Source organism: Stylophora pistillata, chromosome 1 (assembly GCF_964205215.1).
Source record: "Stylophora pistillata chromosome 1, jaStyPist1.2, whole genome shotgun sequence".
NCBI lineage: Eukaryota > Metazoa > Cnidaria > Anthozoa > Scleractinia > Pocilloporidae > Stylophora > Stylophora pistillata.
Window position 1 is genome coordinate 19,653,882 of NC_142519.1, and position 21,470 is coordinate 19,675,351.

Consider the following 21,470-nt stretch of genomic DNA (forward strand, 5'->3'; position numbering starts at 1 on the left):
GTTCATAAAGTTTTCTTTTTTTACCCTTTTCCTTGAAATAGTTTCAGAGTATTTTGGTACTACCTTTTGACCCGCGCTTGTAGGCCTCTTTTGGAGCTGTAAAAGTGTTGCATGCAGAGCTGTTTGGGTTTGATAGACGGCATCGAGCCCCATGCTGGCCAGAAATTCATCTTTATAATTTTTCCAATGTCACTAGGAGAAACACGATACAACAAGGAGAGTTTGAGCCAGCCATTCTGGAGATTTCTGGCGTCAAGCCCAGCTGAAAAGAACCCGACAATTATAAGTGGATAGCAGAGTAGCTGCTGAAACTCTTCACAAGCTAAGCGATGATGATTAACGGTGCTGCTTCGAAAAAAAAACAATGCTACTTTATTTTGGGCAGACTGATCCAATTCTCTCAATAATATACACTTCCGGTAAAAAGTTACCACTCTTATCCTCTAACCAACTACTGATACTTCTTACGAGTCCCATGGATTTCTTTTTCGATCAGTTTTGAGAACCGATCATGAGTAACGACACAATTTTCGTCCGTTGACTGATAAGTCAAAGTCTTTGCAATAAACTCAGCTATTGGAGCAACTCCCTCAGAGAGGCTTGCCCCTTTCAGGTTCAAATGTTGCAGGAGAGAAATTTGGTTGAGAGTGCCCCAATTCTCTTAGTTACATGGAGGTTTTCTCTTTTTCCTGCTGCTCAAAGTTGTCGTTATTGCTTAAGCTAGCGTTGTTTTCCATGTGCGCGTCTTGCATGTTTCTTGTTAAAAAGTTACCAATAGGCTCAAATTAGTGCGAGGCTACATGCAAGCCACTTCCCCTTTGCCTCCAAACACATAAAGGTAATTATCGATTTAACCTTAATAATCTTATCGCTCTAGTGCTTAATAATTCAAGTGAAACAATTCAAGGTTCAAGACATGTGCATTTGATTTACCCTTTGGGCTTAAATTGTCGCTATGACTGAACATGAAACATAATCCTTACGTGGCAAGGTGCTTCTAAAGAGCGCTAGATTTTAAAATCTCTTTTAAAAAACGACACTTTAGATCCTTTAAGTATATTTACATTTCCCCTAACTGTGGATCTCCTGCTGAGTTCTAATTAAAAACGGGACCGTTTTGGAATCGCAATTTTTGAGTCTTTCTTATTAGATATTCAGCGATAACTACACAAGCAGTGATCATTTTGAGGAAACCTTATGACTCTCCTTCAAGCACAGCGTCGACGAGCGTCTAAAACGGCCCGTAATCACACCAGAAAAGCGAGGAGAAACCTCACGCGAGCAACAGAGTAGGCTGAAAGATACCCTTTGAACCAGAAAGGCGCACCTATTCATATCCGCCTGGCTGGTCTCTTAAACACAAACATATTTCCTAAACCGTCACACAAAATATTGGCATATACCCATTTAAGACTGTTCTTAATGAAAAACAAATTCATGACCCTAGTGAATAAAGAGTAGGTCTAAATTCCGTGAAAAAGGTTTCTCATGGATTCTTTGGTTTTTTAAAAAAAATTTACTGATCACAAACTAAGGGGGTCCTTGTTTTAAAAGTGGCACTGAGTTTTTCACATTTATGGTTTTATTATAATTTCAATTTGTATTTGGAATTTATTTATTCCTAGTTCTTAGTAACTGTAACGCAATTCAGTCTACGGACTGCCATGTTCGATATTCTAATAAACTATCTATCTATCTATCTATCTATCTATCTATCTAATTTGTAAAGGTTTTTTGCATTAGTTTAAATTAATATGTTATTCTTTTCTTGGTGACCGTAACTAATGCTGTACTTCTTGGTGCATTAAGTTAACTTGGACGGCGAACAATTGAGTTTCAGTCGGTATGCCAGACCTTTCGATAAAATAACACCAACTTTGTTGTCGCATGATCGACCAATCAATGGCCTGGCTCATCATCTCTGTAGCTTAGTGGCAGAATATAGGAGCAAAATATCCAAAGGTGTGCATGGGTTCCGATTCTAGCTGGGAAGTTCAAAGAATTCTCATTTCCACACTCCAGTGACACGAAAAATAACATATGCTCTTTATACGCTGTTCTTAGTTTCTCTGCTGGTTCGTGGGCCCTCAGTTTGAATGTATATTGTTATTTCTCTTTTACGTACCTAATTGTCTTTAATAGTTTGAATATATCAACAAAGTTGAAATGGTAAATTGGCCACCGTTGCGATTATAAAAGCTGACGTTTCGAGCGTTAGCCCTTCGTAGGAGCGAATAGAAGAATTGTGGGTTGTGTGTGCTTTTGAAGGCAGAAAATGGAGCTACGTTATTGGTGGGAACATGGCAACGAGAAAAACGTTGCCATTTTTCTCGTTGCCGTGTTCCCACCAATAACGTAGCTCCATTTTCTGCCTTTAAAAGCACACACAACCCACAATTCCTCTATTCGCTCCGACGAAGGACTAACGCTTGAAACGCCAGCTTTTACAATCATAATGGTGGCCAATTTACCATTTCAACTCTGCTGATATATTCGAATTATTTCGTTACCCGCACCGACGCAGCCCCAGTTTCTTTAGAAACTATCAGCCTTTATATAATTGACTTTAAAACGAGTTTTAACGTGAAACATCATTACATTATTCCATATAAGGAGGGTTATAGGGACAGTAACCTTTAGGTTTTCCCGTGGAGGACTCAGGTTCCTAAATCCCGCAACTCTCCACCTTAAGCTTGGAATGGCCAGGCCCAAAACGTATGGAAACTTCATATCTTAAATGTAATGTGATTGAAATAACATTTTCATGTTGAATAAAAATCTAAAAAAATAATTGGCGACCGTACACCAATTTAAACAACTTAAAGATGAAAAGAGAGCTATTATCCTGGTTCTTTCCTATTAAACTTTCAGCTACTTTTTTTCTCTTTTTCTTCTTCTATAACAATGTTATTGTAGTTAAGTGTACATGCAAGTTAGCTCATTAATTTTTGGCCTTCACCGGTAATTATCAGGAATGTTTTGATGAGAGAGAGGTCCAAACTGTGATTCCGAAAACACAGAAATTTTTTTCCTGGAAAATTACCCCTCAGACTAGAATATCTAACCATTTCTTGATCTTATAGAAAGGCAGCAAATTCTTCTCAATTATTTTAAGACCCTGAGTGTTGGTCCAGCCGGGGCTCGAACCCTCGACCTCCCGCACAACAGTCCAGCGCTCTATCCATTGAGCTAACCGAATATAGCTAGTCGACACATTAAGGGTCTGTCATCATTTTATTGTCTAGGGGGAGGTGGAGGACATTTTTTTTTTTGGGAGGGTCACATGGTTTTCAACATAGTATAGATGTGGAACTATAGAAGATCGACTTCCAATTAATTACCGATGGCGGGGGGGGGGGGGCAGAAGAATGTTACGCAGCCTCTTGTGATGATAAAGTGAAAAATAATGACCGGTCCCTTAATAAGGTTCTCGTTGTTGTTTATACAGTAGAAAAAAGTAGTTCTATACATAGGTTATGCACCTGTAATTTTCAAGCTGTTCCAAACGTTTTACATTGCCTGCATCATTGATATCATTTCTAGTGTGCGAAGTGAGCTTGTACTTTATTGACGACGCAAACTCCTCTGTTAAAGTTTCATTTCTGCTGCTCCGATTGCTCGAGAGTGTTGGTGTACGAAGTGTGGAAGGTATGTCACATTGAGGTGCAGTTGACTTACCACAAAGGACTGCTGCTACTGCCTTTCGAAAAATGGGCATCCTCCAAGCGTACAGAAACTGATTCATCGAGCAGTTGACCAGAGTCAGAAGGAATTGTAAATCCCGTAACCAGTGGATAAGTACACAGTCACACTTATCACAAAGGTTTATAATGTATATCATGATACACGATGGAATTAGACACAAGATGAAACACATTAAAATCAAACTGAATGACCGAAAAAGTTGTTTCTCCATGGCCACTGCTTTTGACACGATGCGGTCTTGACAAAGTGAACGCCAACGAGACACTTGAACTCTTAGCTTGTAATGAATCTGACAGTACGAAAATGTGATAATCACAAATGCAGTGATAACCGCGGTATTAGCGAATATAAACGCAAACAAATAAAACCCAGTGACGAAATAAACGAGTGGTATTGTCAAAGACAATAGCCATATCAGCACGCAGATAAGAACCACAGAACGAAAGGAAAGTTTCCTTCTGATACTCACGATTGTTAAATGTCTGTCAAGAGTTAGAGCTGTCAGACTAAGAAGCGAAGCTGCACAAGAGATGAAAAACGTTAAGTGAACAATCCATTGCGTTCCCGAAACACCATGGCCGAGCGCTTCCCGAATATGCCATACGACGAATGCTGGTTCGGTGAAAATCCCGACGATGACGTCACTAAATGCCAGCTGGAGAACAAAATAGTTGAATGAGGTAGATAATTCCCGATAAGGATCTTTCAAAATAGAAATACAGATCAGAATGTTTCCTGGTACAGTGATACAACAAAGCAGTAAGGAAAGACATGCAGTCGTCACTGAGGTAGCGAATGGAGCGTGCACGTCATCACATAAATTCTTCATGAAGACCATCATGAAATGTCTCTTGTTCTTCCACCTAAAATAATAATTTAAAAAAAAAACAGCTATAACTTGACATCTCACATGCCAATAGGGGATAATAAATACATCATACTATTCTCAACCTCCTGATCACAGTGAGAGACAAACAATAAAAAGCAGAAGTGGATTAAAGGTCATTTTTAGTTTCGCGAGACCATTGCAGCTTGTATGTTTTGTTTTCCCAATGGAGGTCTTTAATCAATTATGGGTACATGAGAAGGTGAAGAGGATAAATTGGTAGAAAGAAGCAGTTCTCTCGACTATTATCACATAACCTAATTCACAGCACATTGGAAAAACAAAACGTGAAAGCTAAAGAGGTCTATTCAGAAGTATCTATATTGTGTGGTTCAAGTTGTCAAAGCCAGCAAATACCTTCAGGTGATTATGTCTGTTGGTTTTATGAAATTTTTAAATACTAAACAATATTGACCACTACCAAATCGATTTTCAAAGACCCAAGTGGAACCAGTGCAAGTTTTGCTTGGAAAATGTTCCTTCGACTCGGACAAAGTAACCAGGTTGGTTGTATACTATATTCTTTTGTTTATTAACTTTTTTCCTTAAATGTAAATATTGGCTCAAAGAGGGCATCATAATTAAAGTTAATTTGGTTTTAAGAACTGAGTTGATAAAGTGAATTGGCCTCCGTAGGGAGGTTATAAAGCAGATGTTTCGGGCGTTAGCCCTTCGTCAGAGTGAATCAGACTCGTTCTGATGAAGGGCTGATGTTTGGAAACGTAAGCTTAAGAACCAGTCTAAGGTATCCAACGTACGTTGTGAACCCAGCTGTTAAAACCGAATTAAACCATCTTGTAATGACCCCCACAGACCCAGCACCACAGTTTCTTTAGAATCCTACCCCCTTTAATCGTAATTTAAAAATCCTGCCTTCGTTTGGAAGGTGTTTACATACATGATTCATAGATAAGTGGCTGAACTCATAAGTTTTGTCTATGTTTAATCTGTTTAAGCATAAGCTATTTATTTGTGTTCCACGCATGGGCAAATTTATGGCATTTACCTTTCCGACTGAGCTGAAACTTTGGCAGAGAATGATAGATCAAACAAACAAATCTCTGTGGTTTTCCTAAAAGAATTCCATATCATGCCGCCTTTGTTGGATAACAGTAAATAAATTTAAAACAACAATTTTGGAAACTCGAAGTAGGTAAGTAATAGAATCACGTACGCCTACGGTAACCGTCACAGCAGTCCCATAACGTTCATCAGTAACCTAATTGGAAATCTTGCCGTAAACAAGCATTCCAGAACAAAAGTACACATTCAAACAAAGGCAGTTAGTGGGCAATATTAGCTCTTACCTTGACGTGATTCAAACTTTTTCTTCTGAATTTGATCAGTGCCAGTCTAGAACGGACCAGATCCTTCTACGCCTACAGCGCAACTGAAGATCTTTAAAGATGGACTTGCTTCATACGAAAGTCAAGTGGTCTACATCTGGTTCTATTCCAACGGGATGTGAAGTTTTTTGTTTTCTGAGACAATAAGAACATATGCGGCCTTGTTAATAAAAACAAAACATCTTCTAAAGGGGATAAAGATAAGATCTTGCGTGTTATGATAATTATGACGATGCTGAATTCAGTAATATAAACACTTCTAAGCCGGGATCGACCAGTCATGCATATAATAAATTATAATAGAAAAAAATTCGTCCGTCATCAATGATATTCAAATTAAAGTAATTTTTTCGTTGTTCACGTCTGGTGCCCAGGATCAAAGATTGTTCTTCTCCGTGATATTTTTATTTCCATTTTCTAAGGATAGGATGTTTTCATTTGACGTCTCTAAGTTGTGCGGCTATAAAAGTCAAAAGAAAACATTAACAGCAAAAGAAGACGACCTAATTCGTCATCGATGCTTCCACACTTAAACATTTCTCGACTCTCTTTCCTTGCAAATGTCATTATACAAATGCCCATTATTGCTTAACTGGTTGTAGTCACACTTCTGACAAAGAAAGTAAACTTGCCAACACTACAGCCTGTTAGACACGCTTTGAAGATTACCTTCATGTTTCGAACGCAAGTTCATTGAATGCGGTGATTCTAATATTTTGGTTCTTCATTATTTTGTTTTATCGTTTTATCTTTTTTTTTTTACCACACTACAATAGAAATTTACAAGAAAGCATGATTAGTTAAAATGAAGACAACAATAATGTGTATGGCTAGGAAACTTATTTAAATGAAACTACGAGGCTTATATAGGGTTAAGTTTCCACCCAGAAGAACAAAAGGTCGTAGTAATAAAAGGTACCAAGCAAAATGCATAGATGTGGAGCCAGATTCGGATCAAGAGGGAAAAGAGGAAAAACGAAAGGAATAAGTTAAACCTTAGTTGATTAATACTCGATTCCTCACTCCACAAGGTTAAAAAAATGAATTTTTGGTCAGAGCTACCCTAAATTATCGAAAAGTTCAGAAGGGTCTGCTGCAATTTTTTTCTATTTTTAAATTTTGACTGAATTTTGTTATGGGGATAACAGAACAATACTTTTTAATCGCAGTCCCCAAAGTTGCTTTTAAGACACCGAAGTGTCGCTATGGTGACTTGTGCGTCATAGAAAAATGTGCTTAGTAATGATTGGGAAATTTTAAATTTCATTATCGAAGAGTCATAATTGATGAGTTGACAAATGTTAAAAACATTTGTCAGAGTAAGTTATCTCCAAAATATTTTATCAATCACAATCCATTTCTTGTCGAGGAAGTTTTGCCAACTCACATGGCCTCAATCTGCAGAGAAAGTAAAGCGGTTCATAGGGCTCTCTTTTTGAAAAAAAAAAGCTACTCAAAATCTTTGGCCTGATCTTTTTTCTTTTAGGTAGGCCATTTTTTTTTTAACCTTTTTGAGGGTTGCCCCTAAAATCGACAGTGCCGCAAATCACGCGTTAGGGAATGATTACTATTCGCTTTTCGAAAACACAAATCTCTTCAAATCTTGTGCTACAAGTAAATGTGAGCACGTTCTTCATGTGCAAAAGCCGCGATGAAGAACGGTTTTTGAGAACGCGCGACATTAATGCGAGGCGCGTTACACACCGGACTGACCGCCAGACGATGTTGACCTCACGGACTCTTCTGGATTTGTTCTCTGGTTGGAATAAACAGTGGTTGGATTAAACCATATAAACAAACATTTACCTGCCTCGTCAGATTTGTATTCTTTTCCCCTAGGAGCCCGTCAACAGCAGTTTAAGACACCATATATAGTAACTCTAGGTTGTTTAGTTTTTTAGTCTGTCTGGCAGGAATCCTGACAGAGATCTCACATACAATCTTTTGTCAAGTCGAGCCTCTTTGAAGTTTAGAGATTATCCAAATTTTTTCGCGACACTTAATATCCTAAACAGGGATGACGAATTTTAAACCACTTAGGAACACATTTTGAGACGCAGTTATGAATCCCAAACCGATGAAACGACAAGAAAAGTTATTGTTTAAAACCACTTAGCCGGTTTGGCCAGGTAGAGGTATTTCCTAATAAGAGGATAACCCGGGTAATACGGTATTGGCTATAATGGTGAGTAAAAATACTATGATTTGTATGAAGTGAGTCATTTCAGCTTCAAGAGGACGATCTGTTTGCGTGAATGTCTTTGTACACAGAGCAAATTCTCATATGTAAGAATCTTGCCAAAAGCTAGTGTCCATCGAGCAGGTTATAAGTTACGAGATCTTTCGTTAGCGAATTTGTTGCCATCCTGATCAATTCAAGACCAGCATTTGTAGGGTTTTGTAGCGTTTCTCGTTCTGCTTGATGATGACAGCTTAGCCCTGATGTTTAGAAAAGAGTCAGTCACGCCAATCTTCGTTAGAAGTGATGTCAGCGTGACAGTTTAAGGATTTACAGTTAGCGGAGTTTGTTGTTACTACATTTTCAAATTCAGAAAGACGAGTCAGAGGACGAATTAGTCGTAACTTTATAGAGTGACGTTCGTGCTTTCGGGATTTAGAACTAAAGAAAAAAAAAACGTTTTAAAAAAAAATAAGAACAGAATTCCTATTAGTCAACGCATTTTAGAAGTGTAAACATACCTCTGGTAAGATTTCAATAAAGACAACGGATGTCTATCGTCGCTCACCGGGAAAATGTTCAAGGAGAATGATATGTGACAATCACAGAATTCTAAAAAAGAAATTTTATTCTTTGCTACAAAATACAGGTCAAATAAGGGCAAAAGTTTCTTTCCTTACTATCTTCCTTGCAACATTTTTCCGTTGGAACCGCAGCAACAGTGGGCAAAGAAGTTAAATTACCAGGTTTGTGGCTCGAAATAGCCGGATTAAACCAATCTAGACCAGAAAGGTTTCCAAGACTCAACAAACAATTCTTATAGACAAGTTAAGCGTTTTGGTTGGTAGTAACTTAGTAACTCAAGCTGATTTTTAATTAGAATACTTACTTTTTGATGAGGTTACGGATAACACTTGTCCTATCTCCTTGCCATGAATCATTTCTCTCATCAGCACGAACGAGCGCCTCTCGAAGTGTGGTTGCTTTACTGCAACCTCTGATCCAGTCATACCCTTCTTATATAGTCCATTGTTTCAATAGCTAAACAACCCTATGTTACTTAAGCATAAATGTTATGGTGAGAAATACCTACAACGAGAACTTGATTTCAACAAGGCAAGTTATCTGCGAGTCAACAGTATTGATGATTCTTCGAGATTCTCAATTCTTGGTTTTCATGAGCGCAATCTATATGTGTGGACGAGAACAAGGCTGTCACGTGCCTACCTTACCGGTCTTGTGATACATGTTTACCCTACGGGGTTTATATCTACGGGTTTATATCGAATTAATTTGATGGCCTGCTCCCAGTTGGCTTGTTAGCTCAATTGGTAGAGCGCTGCACTAGTATCGCAGAGGTCAGTGGTTCGAATCCCGTACAGGCCTGAAATTTTTTTCAGGTCTGATTTTCACTATTGCTCAAATAGTGCTTTACTGCGAAGGATCGTTCTCATATACGTCTATTACATAATATAACTATTATGCGAGAAAAATCGAAAGCGAAGAGTCGAATCGTTTTAGTATAAACCGACTTCAAAACTTGACAAGTAGACAGGTTTATGTTTTCATTTAACTTTTTTACAACCTCACACCGTTGGCTATTTACTCTACTCACAGTACATCATGGAATAGTTCGCGAATAGTGTAGCCAATGAGATTGCAGCATTTGTGATAGAACGCTGGCAGATTTATATGATGAAAGATAAAGGTAATTTTATTCATTTCTGTTACAGGTTAAATCGGAATGATGCCTTTTATCAAGAATTTATGCGAAGACACTTGGCCGCCATACTCTTTATCGGTGTTCACGGCCTCGGTATCACTGTTACTATGTTTGATCACAGTGCCGGGGAATGTGTTAGTTTGCTTAGCAATCTTTAAGGATCCTTACAAAGAACTGAGGACACCCTTCAACTATTTTGTGCTGCAATTGGCTATCAGTGACCTTGTAGTGGGAGTTTTGACCGAACCAATGTTTATTTCCTTCCACATCAGAGAAGCCATGTGGTACCCAGTCACGGAAAATATTTGGGTTATTCACCTGACGTTCTTTATATCATACGCTTCGTCGCTGTTGAGCCTGGCAGCACTAACTCTTGACAGATATCTGACAGTGATGTCACAATACAGGAGGCTGTTATCCACCAGTCAAATTACCCTGATATCTGTGCTGATATGGGTGTTATCTTTTTCGCTACCATGTTTGTATTTCGTCACGGGATTCTATCTGTTTGCGTTTCTGTTTACGAACGCTTCTCTTATCATGATAATTAGCATATTAACGTTTTCATACATCCGTATCCATCAAAGACTGAAGGATCAAATCTCTCGCTGGCACTGGTTCAAACAAACACAGATCAAACTGAATGCGATGTCGTTGGAGAAAAAACTTACCAGAGCCTTTTACATCATTCTCGGAATATTCCTCATGTGTCTAATGCCATCAGTTGTGATGATTTACATCATCATCTTTTGCGATGAATGTGACTGCACGCTTGTTCATTGGATGAAAGACTTAAAGTTCATATTCCTGTTGCTAAACTGTTCTTTAAATCAGTTTTTATACGCCTGGAGAGTACGGAGCTTTCGCAAAGCCATCTCCACAGTGTTTTGCAAAACAGTTTCATACCAAGTGAACGCCGAGCTTGTCGGCAACAACAATGGCATAATTGCTGCTGATTCTAATTCTGCTGATGAAATAGAACTGATTCCTTTAGACGCCGCGAAACTTTCCCCAGTGCCTTTGGACGAGATGGGTCAGACAAACCAATTTTCGTATTAGTCTCAGAAAATCAAAAACAAGAATCAAAGATAAAACGAAGTAGGCAAGGAAATCTTAGGTAACTGATTGCATGTTTATGATAGAGTGCTGGGGAAATATAGAACACTTTCCCCCATTAGTACAGCAGCCATTAAGACCTATCTAATATTTTCTCTTGCGCGCGATTGGTTTAAACGCGTAACTTGACGCCTATGGCCCTCTAAAACAAGGAATATCCGAGCTTATGATCCAGCAAATATTTTCGCTCGCGCACGATTGGTCTAAACGCATTACATGACAAGCTAAAACGGGGAATATCCAAGGATATCACCCAATTTTCCAACCTTATTTCCTCCACTAAGTATTCCTTTAAAATTTAATTCAAGATGAGAGAGCGTTATATATTTGTTACAGAAGAAGGGAAATATTTCTTCGTTCTTAAAATCATTCCATAGAACACTCAAATGATAACATCCTACGTAGCAAGGAGTTAGGCGTTCGTAAAGATCACGGGCGTTACAAAATTTTGAAGGATGATAAACACAAAATCCTCTATACTGCGTGAAAATATCCTCGTAAATTTGTCCTTGGACATTATTTGTTCCTCGAGGCTCACATTTTCCTCGAGCTTCGCTCTCAGAAAACTTTTGTATCTTGGAACAGACAATGTCCAAGGACAAATATCCGTGCATATTTTCGCGCCTAATAGAGGTCATTGTTCATATATTCTTCAATTTTGAACTTCGAGTCCAACGTACTGAATGTATACTTCTTAATATTATCCCAACTTAGGAGAACGTTTTGCCTTTGTTGCAAAAATAGACATGTCAAACTTTTTCTTTAATTGAGTCGATCTGAAAAGCGTTCGAAAAAGTTTCGCTTCACGCGCTGGGGAAAATATTACAAGGATAATAAAAAATGAAACTTCCATTAGGCTTTATAATATGCTCGTACTTTTGTCCTAAAGTTACCCGTCAGATTTCATTGAGAACATTTTCATAAGGCTCTTTCGCGGATTTCCGCATGTGTATGGATCATATTCCATAACTGCTGACAAATCTCCAGGTTTGGAGAGTATTTCATGTCCCTGTTGATTTGAGTGCTGCAACTACGTACTGTACTGTCAGTACAATTTTTTTTTTTCAGTTGTGATTTCCCCTTTACAAAAATATTAAGAGAGAGCTACCCGGCGAAATCAGGTATGTATAAATCTAGTGCATTTACCGAATATTCATTTGAGCAAGAGTAATGGTGACAAATATAACAGACAATTTGTCGATGGCACAAAACGTTTGCTTTTAAGATGTTTATTTGTCGTAGCCGTCAAATATTAATGCATGAAAGTACATCAACCTCCGTAATTTCTCGGGTTACCCACAAATACTGACAGTAATAGTTACTTAACAAGTGGTGCGGCTAATCCCGACGTCGCATTTTATCACATAAATTTTTCCTAGTAAAATTTTTTGGGCTTATTCAAGATCCTGTTTCATCTCCCTCATAATCGCAGAAGCGTCATTTCGCCAGCTTATTTTCAATGTGGGCTAAAACTTTTTGGCAATCGATTCAAAACATTGTCAGTCGCCTATTTCAGTTTAGGCTGATTTAAATGCAGTCGGAAATAGTCGGAATTAATTCAAATTTAACCAGAAAATGTCAGTTTTACTTATTAGCAGAATACATAAAAGAGAAATTGCTAGGGCTACTTAATAAGACATCTGCGCGCCTCCAGACCAGTATCTTACAGCGATAAGTGGAATCTCGTCAAAATTCATTCATGAACTAATCGAACATGAAAGGATGACAAAAAAATGACTTTACAAGTAAAGCTCAGATGCCATAAGAAGCATTTGTTTTTTTAAGGTACGAGCGTATTTCATCACAAAATTAAGTTACTAAACGTCAACACTGACAAAGCATTTTTACAATTATTTTCCTGCTGAGAAATGTCAATGCTTTTAATACATATCGTTTTCATCTAATTTTACCTTTTAAATGTTTTTTTTTTTCGCGAAATAACAACATCTTTGGGGGTAAAAGAAGCCTGGGTCATCGTCATTGCCGGGAACCACCTTGGGAAGAAAAGGAACTTTGTCTGGAATAACAGGTTGACTTGGAAAGCAGATTTAATTAAAAAAATCTTTCCCAACTATTTCGGGCGAGTGTCAAGTTTCATGCTCACAAGTGACACAAGACATTCTCGTTTGGATTTTGATAACACGCTTCTTGTTATTTTGCGATGAACTTTGGGGATAATCTTTGCGACGATATATGGGCCCCGTTTGCAACGTCAGTCACCACATCCTGCGTGTCGGCCATATTGTGTGTAATCACAGCTCCAGGGAACTTGTTTATCTGTTGGGCGATCATAAAGAATCCGAACAACGAGCTGAAATCTTCGTTCATTTATCTGATTCTGAATCTGGCCATAGCGGATTCGTTTATTGGAGTTGTCACGGAGCCTGTATTTGTTTGGTATCACACCTCGGAAGCAATGAAATACGAAGTTCTCGGTCTCCGTTGGTTGGTTTATATGTCATATTTTATGACTTCTACTGCCTCAGTGTTAAGCATAGCTGCGTTAGCAAAGGATCGTTACTTTGCCTTGACTTCTACTACCATAAGAAAACTGTCTTCTTCAAGCGCTATTACACTTTCTATCGCAATATGGATTTTCTCATGTGGTTTGCCTTTTCTCTATTTCGGGACAGGGTTTTATATGCTGGCGTTTATTTTTGCAAATACCACAATAATTCTAACTCTGATTCTTTTAGTTTTTTATTTCCCACGCATTGTAAAGAGTCTGAACGCTCACGAGAGACAAATGCGATCGGTTCTCGGAATGGAGGCGCTGCGTCAAGGGCTCCACAGAGAAAAGAAAGCAACTAGAAGTTTCCTTTATATTTTGGTTGGTTTTTTTGTATGCAGCTTCCCGTCTTGTGTCATGATATACGTCATTAATTTATGCGGCACGTGCAGCTGTGACGTGATACACTGGTTTAGAGACCTACAGTACTTGACAGTCGTTATTAACTCCTCGTGTAACTAGTTTTTGTATGCATGGAGGATGAACAGTTTTCGCCAAGCTTTCAGAAGAATTCATCCTCTTTTCGCTTGTTGGGAAGGACAAGAGAGATGTTTGAACGTGTCACAAACACCTTCCATAGCTAAAGGCCGGAATAACCAAAAGATGTCAGAAAATGAGCTTTGCTGAAGGTTATTCTTTAATTTTAAATAATGTATCTAATGCTTGTGTCCTATTCCTTGCGTCACTCACAATGATTACTAACAGGCTACAAACATTATTTACAAATTTTAGGGCTTTCTGGACTCGACGAGCTAGAGATGGTAAATATTAGGTTAAGTAGGATTACCCCCTTTGTCGAATAAAACGGATAATCTAAAGCAATAAAGCTACTTGAAAAGGTGTTAATTTCGAGCGAGATGTCAGTTTAGGACTCACCAGATTCTCCCAGATAAACTTTTGGGCTCTCGCCGTTCTTGAATCAGATGATAGAAATCAAATACGTTCTCAGTCTGAATCCCAACAAGATCTCATACGGTGTTTTTGTCCTACGACCTCTAACTCGATTGAACCATTTTTTAAGAAAATGAGCCACTCACGAGAATAAACAGGAACAACATTTAAATCTAAATTAAAAAAAAAAATACAAGTAGTTTGACCGGTAAACTACCTCCACTACTAATTAAAGATAGGATCCGTAAAGCATTGTAGTCGTTAGTCCTTTGTAGTTACTGTTACGTCTGAGTGTTGGTTAGCCAGTCTCCTAAACCGGATTCTCCTGTTTTGGAACCAAACTTTAACGTGAGTTTCTGTCAGCTGAAGCGCAGTGGCCAGATTACGGCGTTCTTCTCCTGCCACGTACTGCTGCCTAGAGAAAGCCTTCTCCAGTCGCTCCAGCTGCGCAGGCGTGAAAATCGTTCGTGATCTCTTATTGGGTTTTCGCTTATCTTTCTTGTCATCACCTCGTTTGATGTTTGGTTCTGCAAGATAGCAACTGTTTGGTGAAGTGCTGATCACATGCAATAACTGCGGCTTGGTCAGATTATTTCAGCCGTTTTTCTGCTCTCTGAACCTTAGATACAAGTTCCTGTAACTATGAAAGTTTTCATAGCTACCTTTTCTGCTATGAACTACCTCTATATATTGCAGTGCTTTCATTGTCGAGAGTAATATCTAGGCAAATAATCCAGGCAGATGAAAACTAACTTCGCTTTGATTCTTTCTCGTGAGATACAATGATACGACTGAAGACTTCGGTACTGAAAAAGTTGATGTGGAAAATGACCAAGACGATTGGGTAAAATCGAAATTAAAAGACCAGCAAGCTTTATCGTCCCAAAAGAGCGCTAATTTCCCCTCAGTAACTAGCTGTTAGACAGAAGGCAGAGTTTGAAAAGGTGTAAATAGGTATATAAAGAGTGAGGATAGAAACTGAGGAAGCTGAGGAGTCTCTTTATCGTAAAACAAAGTGTTTTATTGCCAGGCAGCGACTAGGCAGCTTAGATCAGTATCGCCTGATAACTTAAGAATCTCGTCAGACCTACCTCTATCCGATTGCCAATTGACAACACATGCTCCGTGATGACAGCAATGATAATGAGGAAATTGGGCTGAATAATCAAAGGGGCCAGGATCTCCCGCGAGCAGCAACTGACGATATGAAATGGAAGAAGGAAGCGATTGCACTGCCGGAGAGGTAGGTGAAGAGGACAAGATAGAACGGATGGAAAACGAGCTGGAGAACTGACAACTTCTTTCCTGGTCGTCATATTGGAAGCAATCGGCAACAGGGGCTTGTGTTGAAGAGGGATTTGAAATAGCCGAAGTTGAATCCATTGCTGTTGCAAAAGAAGAGAGCATTTTTGCCGTACTTTTTTAATGCTTTCAAGACGGGAAACAAAATGAAGATTACTTCCTTTTTACTGCATTGGCTTTTAATTGCTTTCAAGACGACATTTGTTGCCTCTCATAGGAAAATGATGTATACTATCACGCCATGGCTTTAGCGGAGAAAGTATTAACTTTTGAAAGCATGGACAGATTTGGTAATAAGCGTGACTTTCCCACACGCTGTATTTCATGAAATATAGAATTGCTTCGTGAAGGATCCATTGTCAAGTATACAAACAGCTGTAAATATCCCAGGACTTTGTCACCGGTTAGTTTTTTAGATGGGGAATATCATTGCCTATCCTGCCGGGTAGGTAATTAGACCGGAATATGGATAATAATAGCCTAAAATTACCAATAATAGGTGCGTGCTTAAACGCTCTTAGCTAGTGAGAGCTTCGTTTGTTAATATAAGCTTTATATGAAACCGATTACGTCATTCAAGTTTATGCCACTGCGAAGCAAATATTCTTCAAGAATCGAACAGGTTTGAAAATTGTGAGTATTCGAACCTGTGCTTGTTTATCCTTTACTTCGTATTTTGGTGTCTATTCTTGTGAGATTACGTGAGTTGCACGAATGCAATTGATTGGGGATGATAACAGTTTGCATTCTGTCGAAACTATAGCTTCTTTTGTCCTTACGACGGCAGGGCGTCCATACAAGTCACGTTCAAATGCGTTTCCTGCTTCCCCATCAGCTTTCTATAACGCAGAAATCACTAAAGATACGGCGTAATTTGTTTTTGTCGTTTTGTTTTTTACTTTAATTCTTAGTTATGACTTGAATAAAACGGATGGTAATAACACCAAAGTTAACTCTTCTATCATGAGTTTTCATTTGATCGCACAAAGTATAGGTTTTATGATGCCAGATGCACTGAGTCCTTTTATATCTCAACCCCCCTCATGAGGTCTTTGATATAAATTTTAAATTGATAACTCGGGTACCCCAGCCACCACAGGCGTCACTTTGAAAATAACTGACTTGTGCTTTTTTCATAAATGGGCCGTTATTGGAGGTGTCCTATCCATTAATTGCTTACAAAAGGAAGGCGTTTCTCGTCTAAATATGAAGCGTTAAGACTTGTAAAAGGTGATAGCAAGAAACTGAAAATTTAAGGGCCATTGTTGGTTTGTATATAGCAACAATCCGGCCGCTTTCAATATCTGTTTTTTTTTTTTATTTTATTTCATTTGAGTGGTTAATTCTGTTTTATTAAAGTGCTAACTATTTTATGGTAGATGGTAATGTTTTATGGTGATACCTATCTTGAGATATCTTTCCTAGCTTTACACATCTGTTCTACTAAAGGCTCTCCATTGCAATTAGAGCTACGTACTTCTGACAAATGCAAGCGTTGAAATCTTTCATCTGTTACGGATGCATCATAAGCAAGTAATCGTTATATTATCAGTTACATGAATTAGAAAGAGGAATGATCCAATTAAGGACCAACTCTTGTGATAGACCAGAGTTTAAGAGCAGAAAATTAGACCCAAGTAGCAAATATCGTTCGCTTTCTCTCGGCCGTTGAATAATACCTAAATCAATGGTTTCAGATGACTCGGGTACCCAGTGTACATCGAGTTTTTGACGCTGAAAAAAATGATCGCTTGAACCTATTTAATTTTTTATTAACGTCTACAACTAAAGATAGAGCATAATTTCCTTCACCTAGAGCTTTCGTTATTTCATCGATTAAGTCAATCCAGAAGATTATAACCCTTAAGCTTGTGGTCAATTTGTGCAGGCGATCATTCGAAGTATCCGGCTTCAGATCTAGTATATTGGGTATCGCTGAGAAAACCTAGTGTGCTGAGACAAACTAGTGCATTTTTACAAAGAAGTGTACTTAGACGAAGTTGAGGGTCTCAATGGTTCAAAATTTTGGCTATTTTACGGCCAACTGTATATATCTTTCCATCGTGGTCTTTAGAAATGTTTTCACGGTTAACTTTTTTTTTAAGACCAATGGTTAAAATTTCCCAATTTATACGTCTAATGGCTAAATTTTTTTGGCCGTTTTACGGCTTACAGTTAACCCCTTTGACGCCCTCGAAGTTGTAGAGCTAGATTATATAGTGTATTGAGACATTGTGTTGTGCTGAATCGACGTACTGTATATTGAGACAATAGCACTGCTGACCAGTTTACTTTGTGTTTTCGGTGCGGGATTGGGTCATCTCAGTCCCCAAGGAGAGTTGATTACACTCAACACGCCTTTCCTTAGTTCTCAAAAGCACTTTAAAAGCTCTTTTGAAAGTGGGCATGCGCCATGCATACAAGAACTGGTTAGCTGAACAGTTAATCAGGGCCATTAGAAACTGAAAGTCTCGTAACCAGTGAATGACGTCACAACTGCACACGTTGCAAAGTAGAATGATATAGACGATGATGCAAGAAGATACATTGCAGCAAACGAACACGAAGAGGACAAACAGGAATGATCTTGTTGCTTTCTTCTCATATTTGACTCTCTGTTCCATCATTCGATCACTTCGTGTGGATTCTTCATTTCCAACATACGCGTGAAGACTTTGGTAGATTCTGATGTATGCAAATGTAATAATGATTAAGGTGTCCACCACAGTAGTGTTAGCAAACACAAAGACGAAAGTGTAAAAACCAGTTGCAAAGTAAATGAAAGAAACAGAAACTGAGAAAATCCAGATGCCGATGGAGATCGTTACTGTTCTTGATCGAGAACAGCTTCGCCTATAGGTGGAAGTAACTGTTAGGTAACGCTCAGTAGCCAGAGCTGCTATGCTAAGCATAGAGGCAGTGCAATTGATGAAGTAGGCTATATGAACGACCTCTACGCGGCTCATTACGTCGTATTTTAAAGCTTCTCTGACGTGAAACACGACAAATACTGGTTCCGTGCATATACCTGTGATAAGATCAGCCACAGCCAGATTGAGAACGAGGTAGTTGAATGAAGATCGAAGCTCTTTATTCGGATCTTTGACGATTGCCAGACAAATCAGGACATTCCCTGGTACAGTTATAACACACAGGATTGTTGATATAGTTGCAGTTGTCAAAGACAACCCAAATGGCGCGCTCTTATCCTCGCAAAGATTGCTTCCAAACAACATGAAGTTTCTTTCGATATGTATCGGTCTTAGACAGCGTCCTTCAATATCTGCTTAGCAAAATGGCAATGATTTTACCAGTATGGTAGAATGTAAGTTATTTTTACAAACAGTGCGCTGACGTTCATGAAATTATTATATCAGATGTAGGTGACAAGAAGAATAGAGGCTTCCAAACTCGAGAATTTCTTGCAAATTTTAAAGCACCTTGGGTTACCAAATCATTTGGTTGCAATTGCGCGTATTCAATTCATGTAGCAGAGGATGTCAAAATAAAGGCAAACATTTGACAAAGCCTTAAAAACAAACAATTTCTCCCCTGCTGATAGACGTAATAAAAACTGGAATTATTATTTGATTTTTACAGGAATATCCCCGTGGCGTCAGAATAACTATTTTTTTTTTTCAAAGAGGAAGCGTGAAATTTGCAGGTTTGGAATAAACTTAAAAATAAAATAAAACTAGACTATTCAGTCACTAAATTACAAAAAATTAATTTCTGTCACCTCTAGGTGGCATGTGGCCTTTAAATCATATTTACATTTTGCAACCAGGGGGAAATTGGAAGGCTGCAGGTGACTTCAAATTTTGTTTCATTAAATTGTTAACAATATATGATTCTAACTATGCATTCAAACAGTTTTTACAAAAATTGATTCTTGGTGCATTGTAAAGTATTAGACTTTTACCATAACAAATGTTTTTGGCAATTTTTTCTTTAGTATTTTAACAAGCACTAATGAATTTGACTAAAGGCGAGTAAAATGTTTATCAAACTGAGACGAAAATTAATTTCGGGTTGCTTTGTGTCTCACTTGCGATCAAATTCCTTGGAGTCTACATGTGAAATTTATTTTGACAACTAAAATGCGAAACAGTAGATACGAATATCAAACCTTTTACAATCAAAAGAAACCAAAACAAAAAAATTCTTTCAGCAAAAGGCGGTAAATACAATTATTCAATTAGGATTTTCTTTAGTGACGATTATGGGATATGTCTAGTTTAATGATGTGTACTTTAGAATAGCTACTCGCCTTAGACTGAGAAGGTCTGATTTGAAATTCTTAAAACCGATAAAATATATTTATGAAAAGTACCAACGGTGTGTTTCTACTAAAAAATATTATCTGCCCAAAGCTCAATAAAAAAATCCAGATTCATTCTGTATGGGATCATTAGCCTCGTTCATTTTTCGTACTTTGTTACAATAACAGATCGTTCTTTCATTTAATAAACTCTGGTTTTTATAAGCGCGTGACTATACCATATTCTTAACTTGAAATCTTTAACGTACCTGTTATGCTAGTGGGTTTACAAAAATCTGTCTCATTGACCTCTTTCTCCTAATTTCCTCCTGAAATTTTTTTCCATCCTGTAACATTCCGTTCGTAGCCGGATCTTTTGGCTGAATATGGTACGCTGAAACAAAAACACATACGCTCTGCGGAAATTCTGCATCCTCATACAGTAAAGTAACTGATTCGTGTCTGAAATAATCATAGGCAGGAGGAAATAAACGTCACGCAAGGTGTTCGGGATGTCACAGGAGCACGTGGTACAGAAACTGATGATGTATACAGCAATGCAAGACGGGAACACAGTGGAACAGAAAACAATCAACATCGTTATAAAGGACCTGGTGATCTTTCTTTTTCTCGCTAGTGCTATCCGCTTGAAGTCACTGCGTTTTATTGTGTCCCAGTTTTTTTACATGGCTCTGCATTGTTTTTGTAATAGACTTGGCCGAGGCAACCAAAATAGCAAAAACTGCAATGGCTGACGTATTACTGAAAACAAATATGAAAACGTAAACTTCTACCAAAGGGTAAGTAAGTGGAAGAGTCAACGATAGGCACCACATTAGGGAAAATGTTAGATATCCATGTATTGGCTTGAGCCGTCTGCATGAGGGTGACGTAACTGTGCGGCAGCGGTCCACAGCCAACGCTGACAAGCTCAGAAGCGAGGCCGTAAGTGACATGAAATACGTCAAGTGAAATACCCAGATCCAGCGCAGCTTTTGTCCTCTAATGGCCTCCTGGGAGTGATAGGTGATGAAGCCGGGTAAGGTTACACATCCGATAACCAAATCAGCAACAGCTAAGTCGATTACAAAATAATTAAATGGCGTCTGCAAGTCTTTGAAAGGATCCTTAATGATAGCGATGCATGTTAGCGTGTTACCTGGTACAGTAAGGACGCAGAGCAAGCTGCTGATGACAACAGTTGCCCATAAGATGTACCCTGGAATTTCATCCTCTGCGCAATTGTCTGAAAACGGCATCTTTTTATGGGTCAAGTTCAATGTGCAACGACTGAGAAACCTCTTCTCAAAACATGCAAGCAGTTGTGAATCTTTCCTGTAGTTACAGGTTTTTCTGGCCGACAAGGAGTAGAGCACATCCAATATTTTCCTCTTCATTCAGTTTTTCCCTTCAACTACTTCATTTTCATCGTTTTTGAACTGTCTTTCGTCGTCGGGTCCCGTGCGCAACTCAGCTATAATCTTATAAAAATAAATACATCAGAATTGTCCTTAAGAGTTCTTGGGACTCAGATTGAAACGTTCAACAAACT

General features: G+C 38.4%; 4 protein-coding genes and 1 pseudogene across 7 annotated transcripts; 2 read left to right on the forward strand and 3 right to left on the reverse strand.

Annotated features, from left to right (window-relative positions):
* Positions 1-349: 349 nt before the first annotated feature.
* On the reverse strand, positions 350-9,285 carry LOC111337567 (sphingosine 1-phosphate receptor 1). Of its 3 annotated transcripts, none has more exons than XM_022943908.2 (3): positions 9,006-9,285; positions 5,899-6,072; positions 350-4,568 (listed from the first exon to the last, which is right to left on the reverse strand). In XM_022943908.2, exon 3 carries the CDS (start codon positions 4,544-4,546, stop codon positions 3,464-3,466), a length of 1,083 nt encoding a protein of 360 aa, XP_022799643.1. In that variant the 5' UTR covers positions 4,547-4,568; positions 5,899-6,072; positions 9,006-9,285; the 3' UTR covers positions 350-3,463. The 3 variants fall into 3 exon arrangements, with proteins under 3 accessions (XP_022799643.1, XP_022799642.1, XP_022799640.1); XM_022943907.2 differs by lacking the exon at positions 9,006-9,285 and adding an exon at positions 7,744-7,864; XM_022943905.2 differs by lacking the exon at positions 9,006-9,285 and having other exon boundaries at positions 5,899-6,219.
* Positions 7,886-11,807, forward strand: LOC111337568 (adenosine receptor A2a). Its single transcript, XM_022943909.2, has 2 exons — positions 7,886-8,122; positions 9,850-11,807. The coding sequence occupies exon 2, from the start codon at positions 9,861-9,863 to the stop codon at positions 10,896-10,898; it is 1,038 nt and encodes a 345-aa protein (XP_022799644.2). The 5' UTR covers positions 7,886-8,122; positions 9,850-9,860; the 3' UTR covers positions 10,899-11,807.
* Positions 11,808-12,596: 789 nt separating this feature from the next.
* On the forward strand, positions 12,597-14,091 carry LOC111337557 (adenosine receptor A2a-like; annotated as a pseudogene).
* Positions 14,084-20,515, reverse strand: LOC111337553 (uncharacterized). 2 transcript variants are annotated; one of them, XM_022943892.2, is made up of 3 exons: positions 20,188-20,515; positions 15,447-15,740; positions 14,084-14,882 (listed from the first exon to the last, which is right to left on the reverse strand). In XM_022943892.2, the coding sequence occupies exons 2-3, from the start codon at positions 15,736-15,738 to the stop codon at positions 14,617-14,619; spliced, it is 558 nt and encodes a 185-aa protein (XP_022799627.2). In that variant the 5' UTR covers positions 15,739-15,740; positions 20,188-20,515; the 3' UTR covers positions 14,084-14,616. The 2 variants fall into 2 exon arrangements, with proteins under 2 accessions (XP_022799627.2, XP_022799626.2); XM_022943891.2 differs by lacking the exon at positions 20,188-20,515 and having other exon boundaries at positions 15,447-16,076.
* Positions 16,407-19,322, reverse strand: LOC111337552 (uncharacterized). The gene has a single exon (XM_022943890.2). The coding sequence runs from the start codon at positions 18,891-18,893 to the stop codon at positions 17,946-17,948; it is 948 nt and encodes a 315-aa protein (XP_022799625.1). The 5' UTR covers positions 18,894-19,322; the 3' UTR covers positions 16,407-17,945.
* Positions 20,516-21,470: the final 955 nt, after the last annotated feature.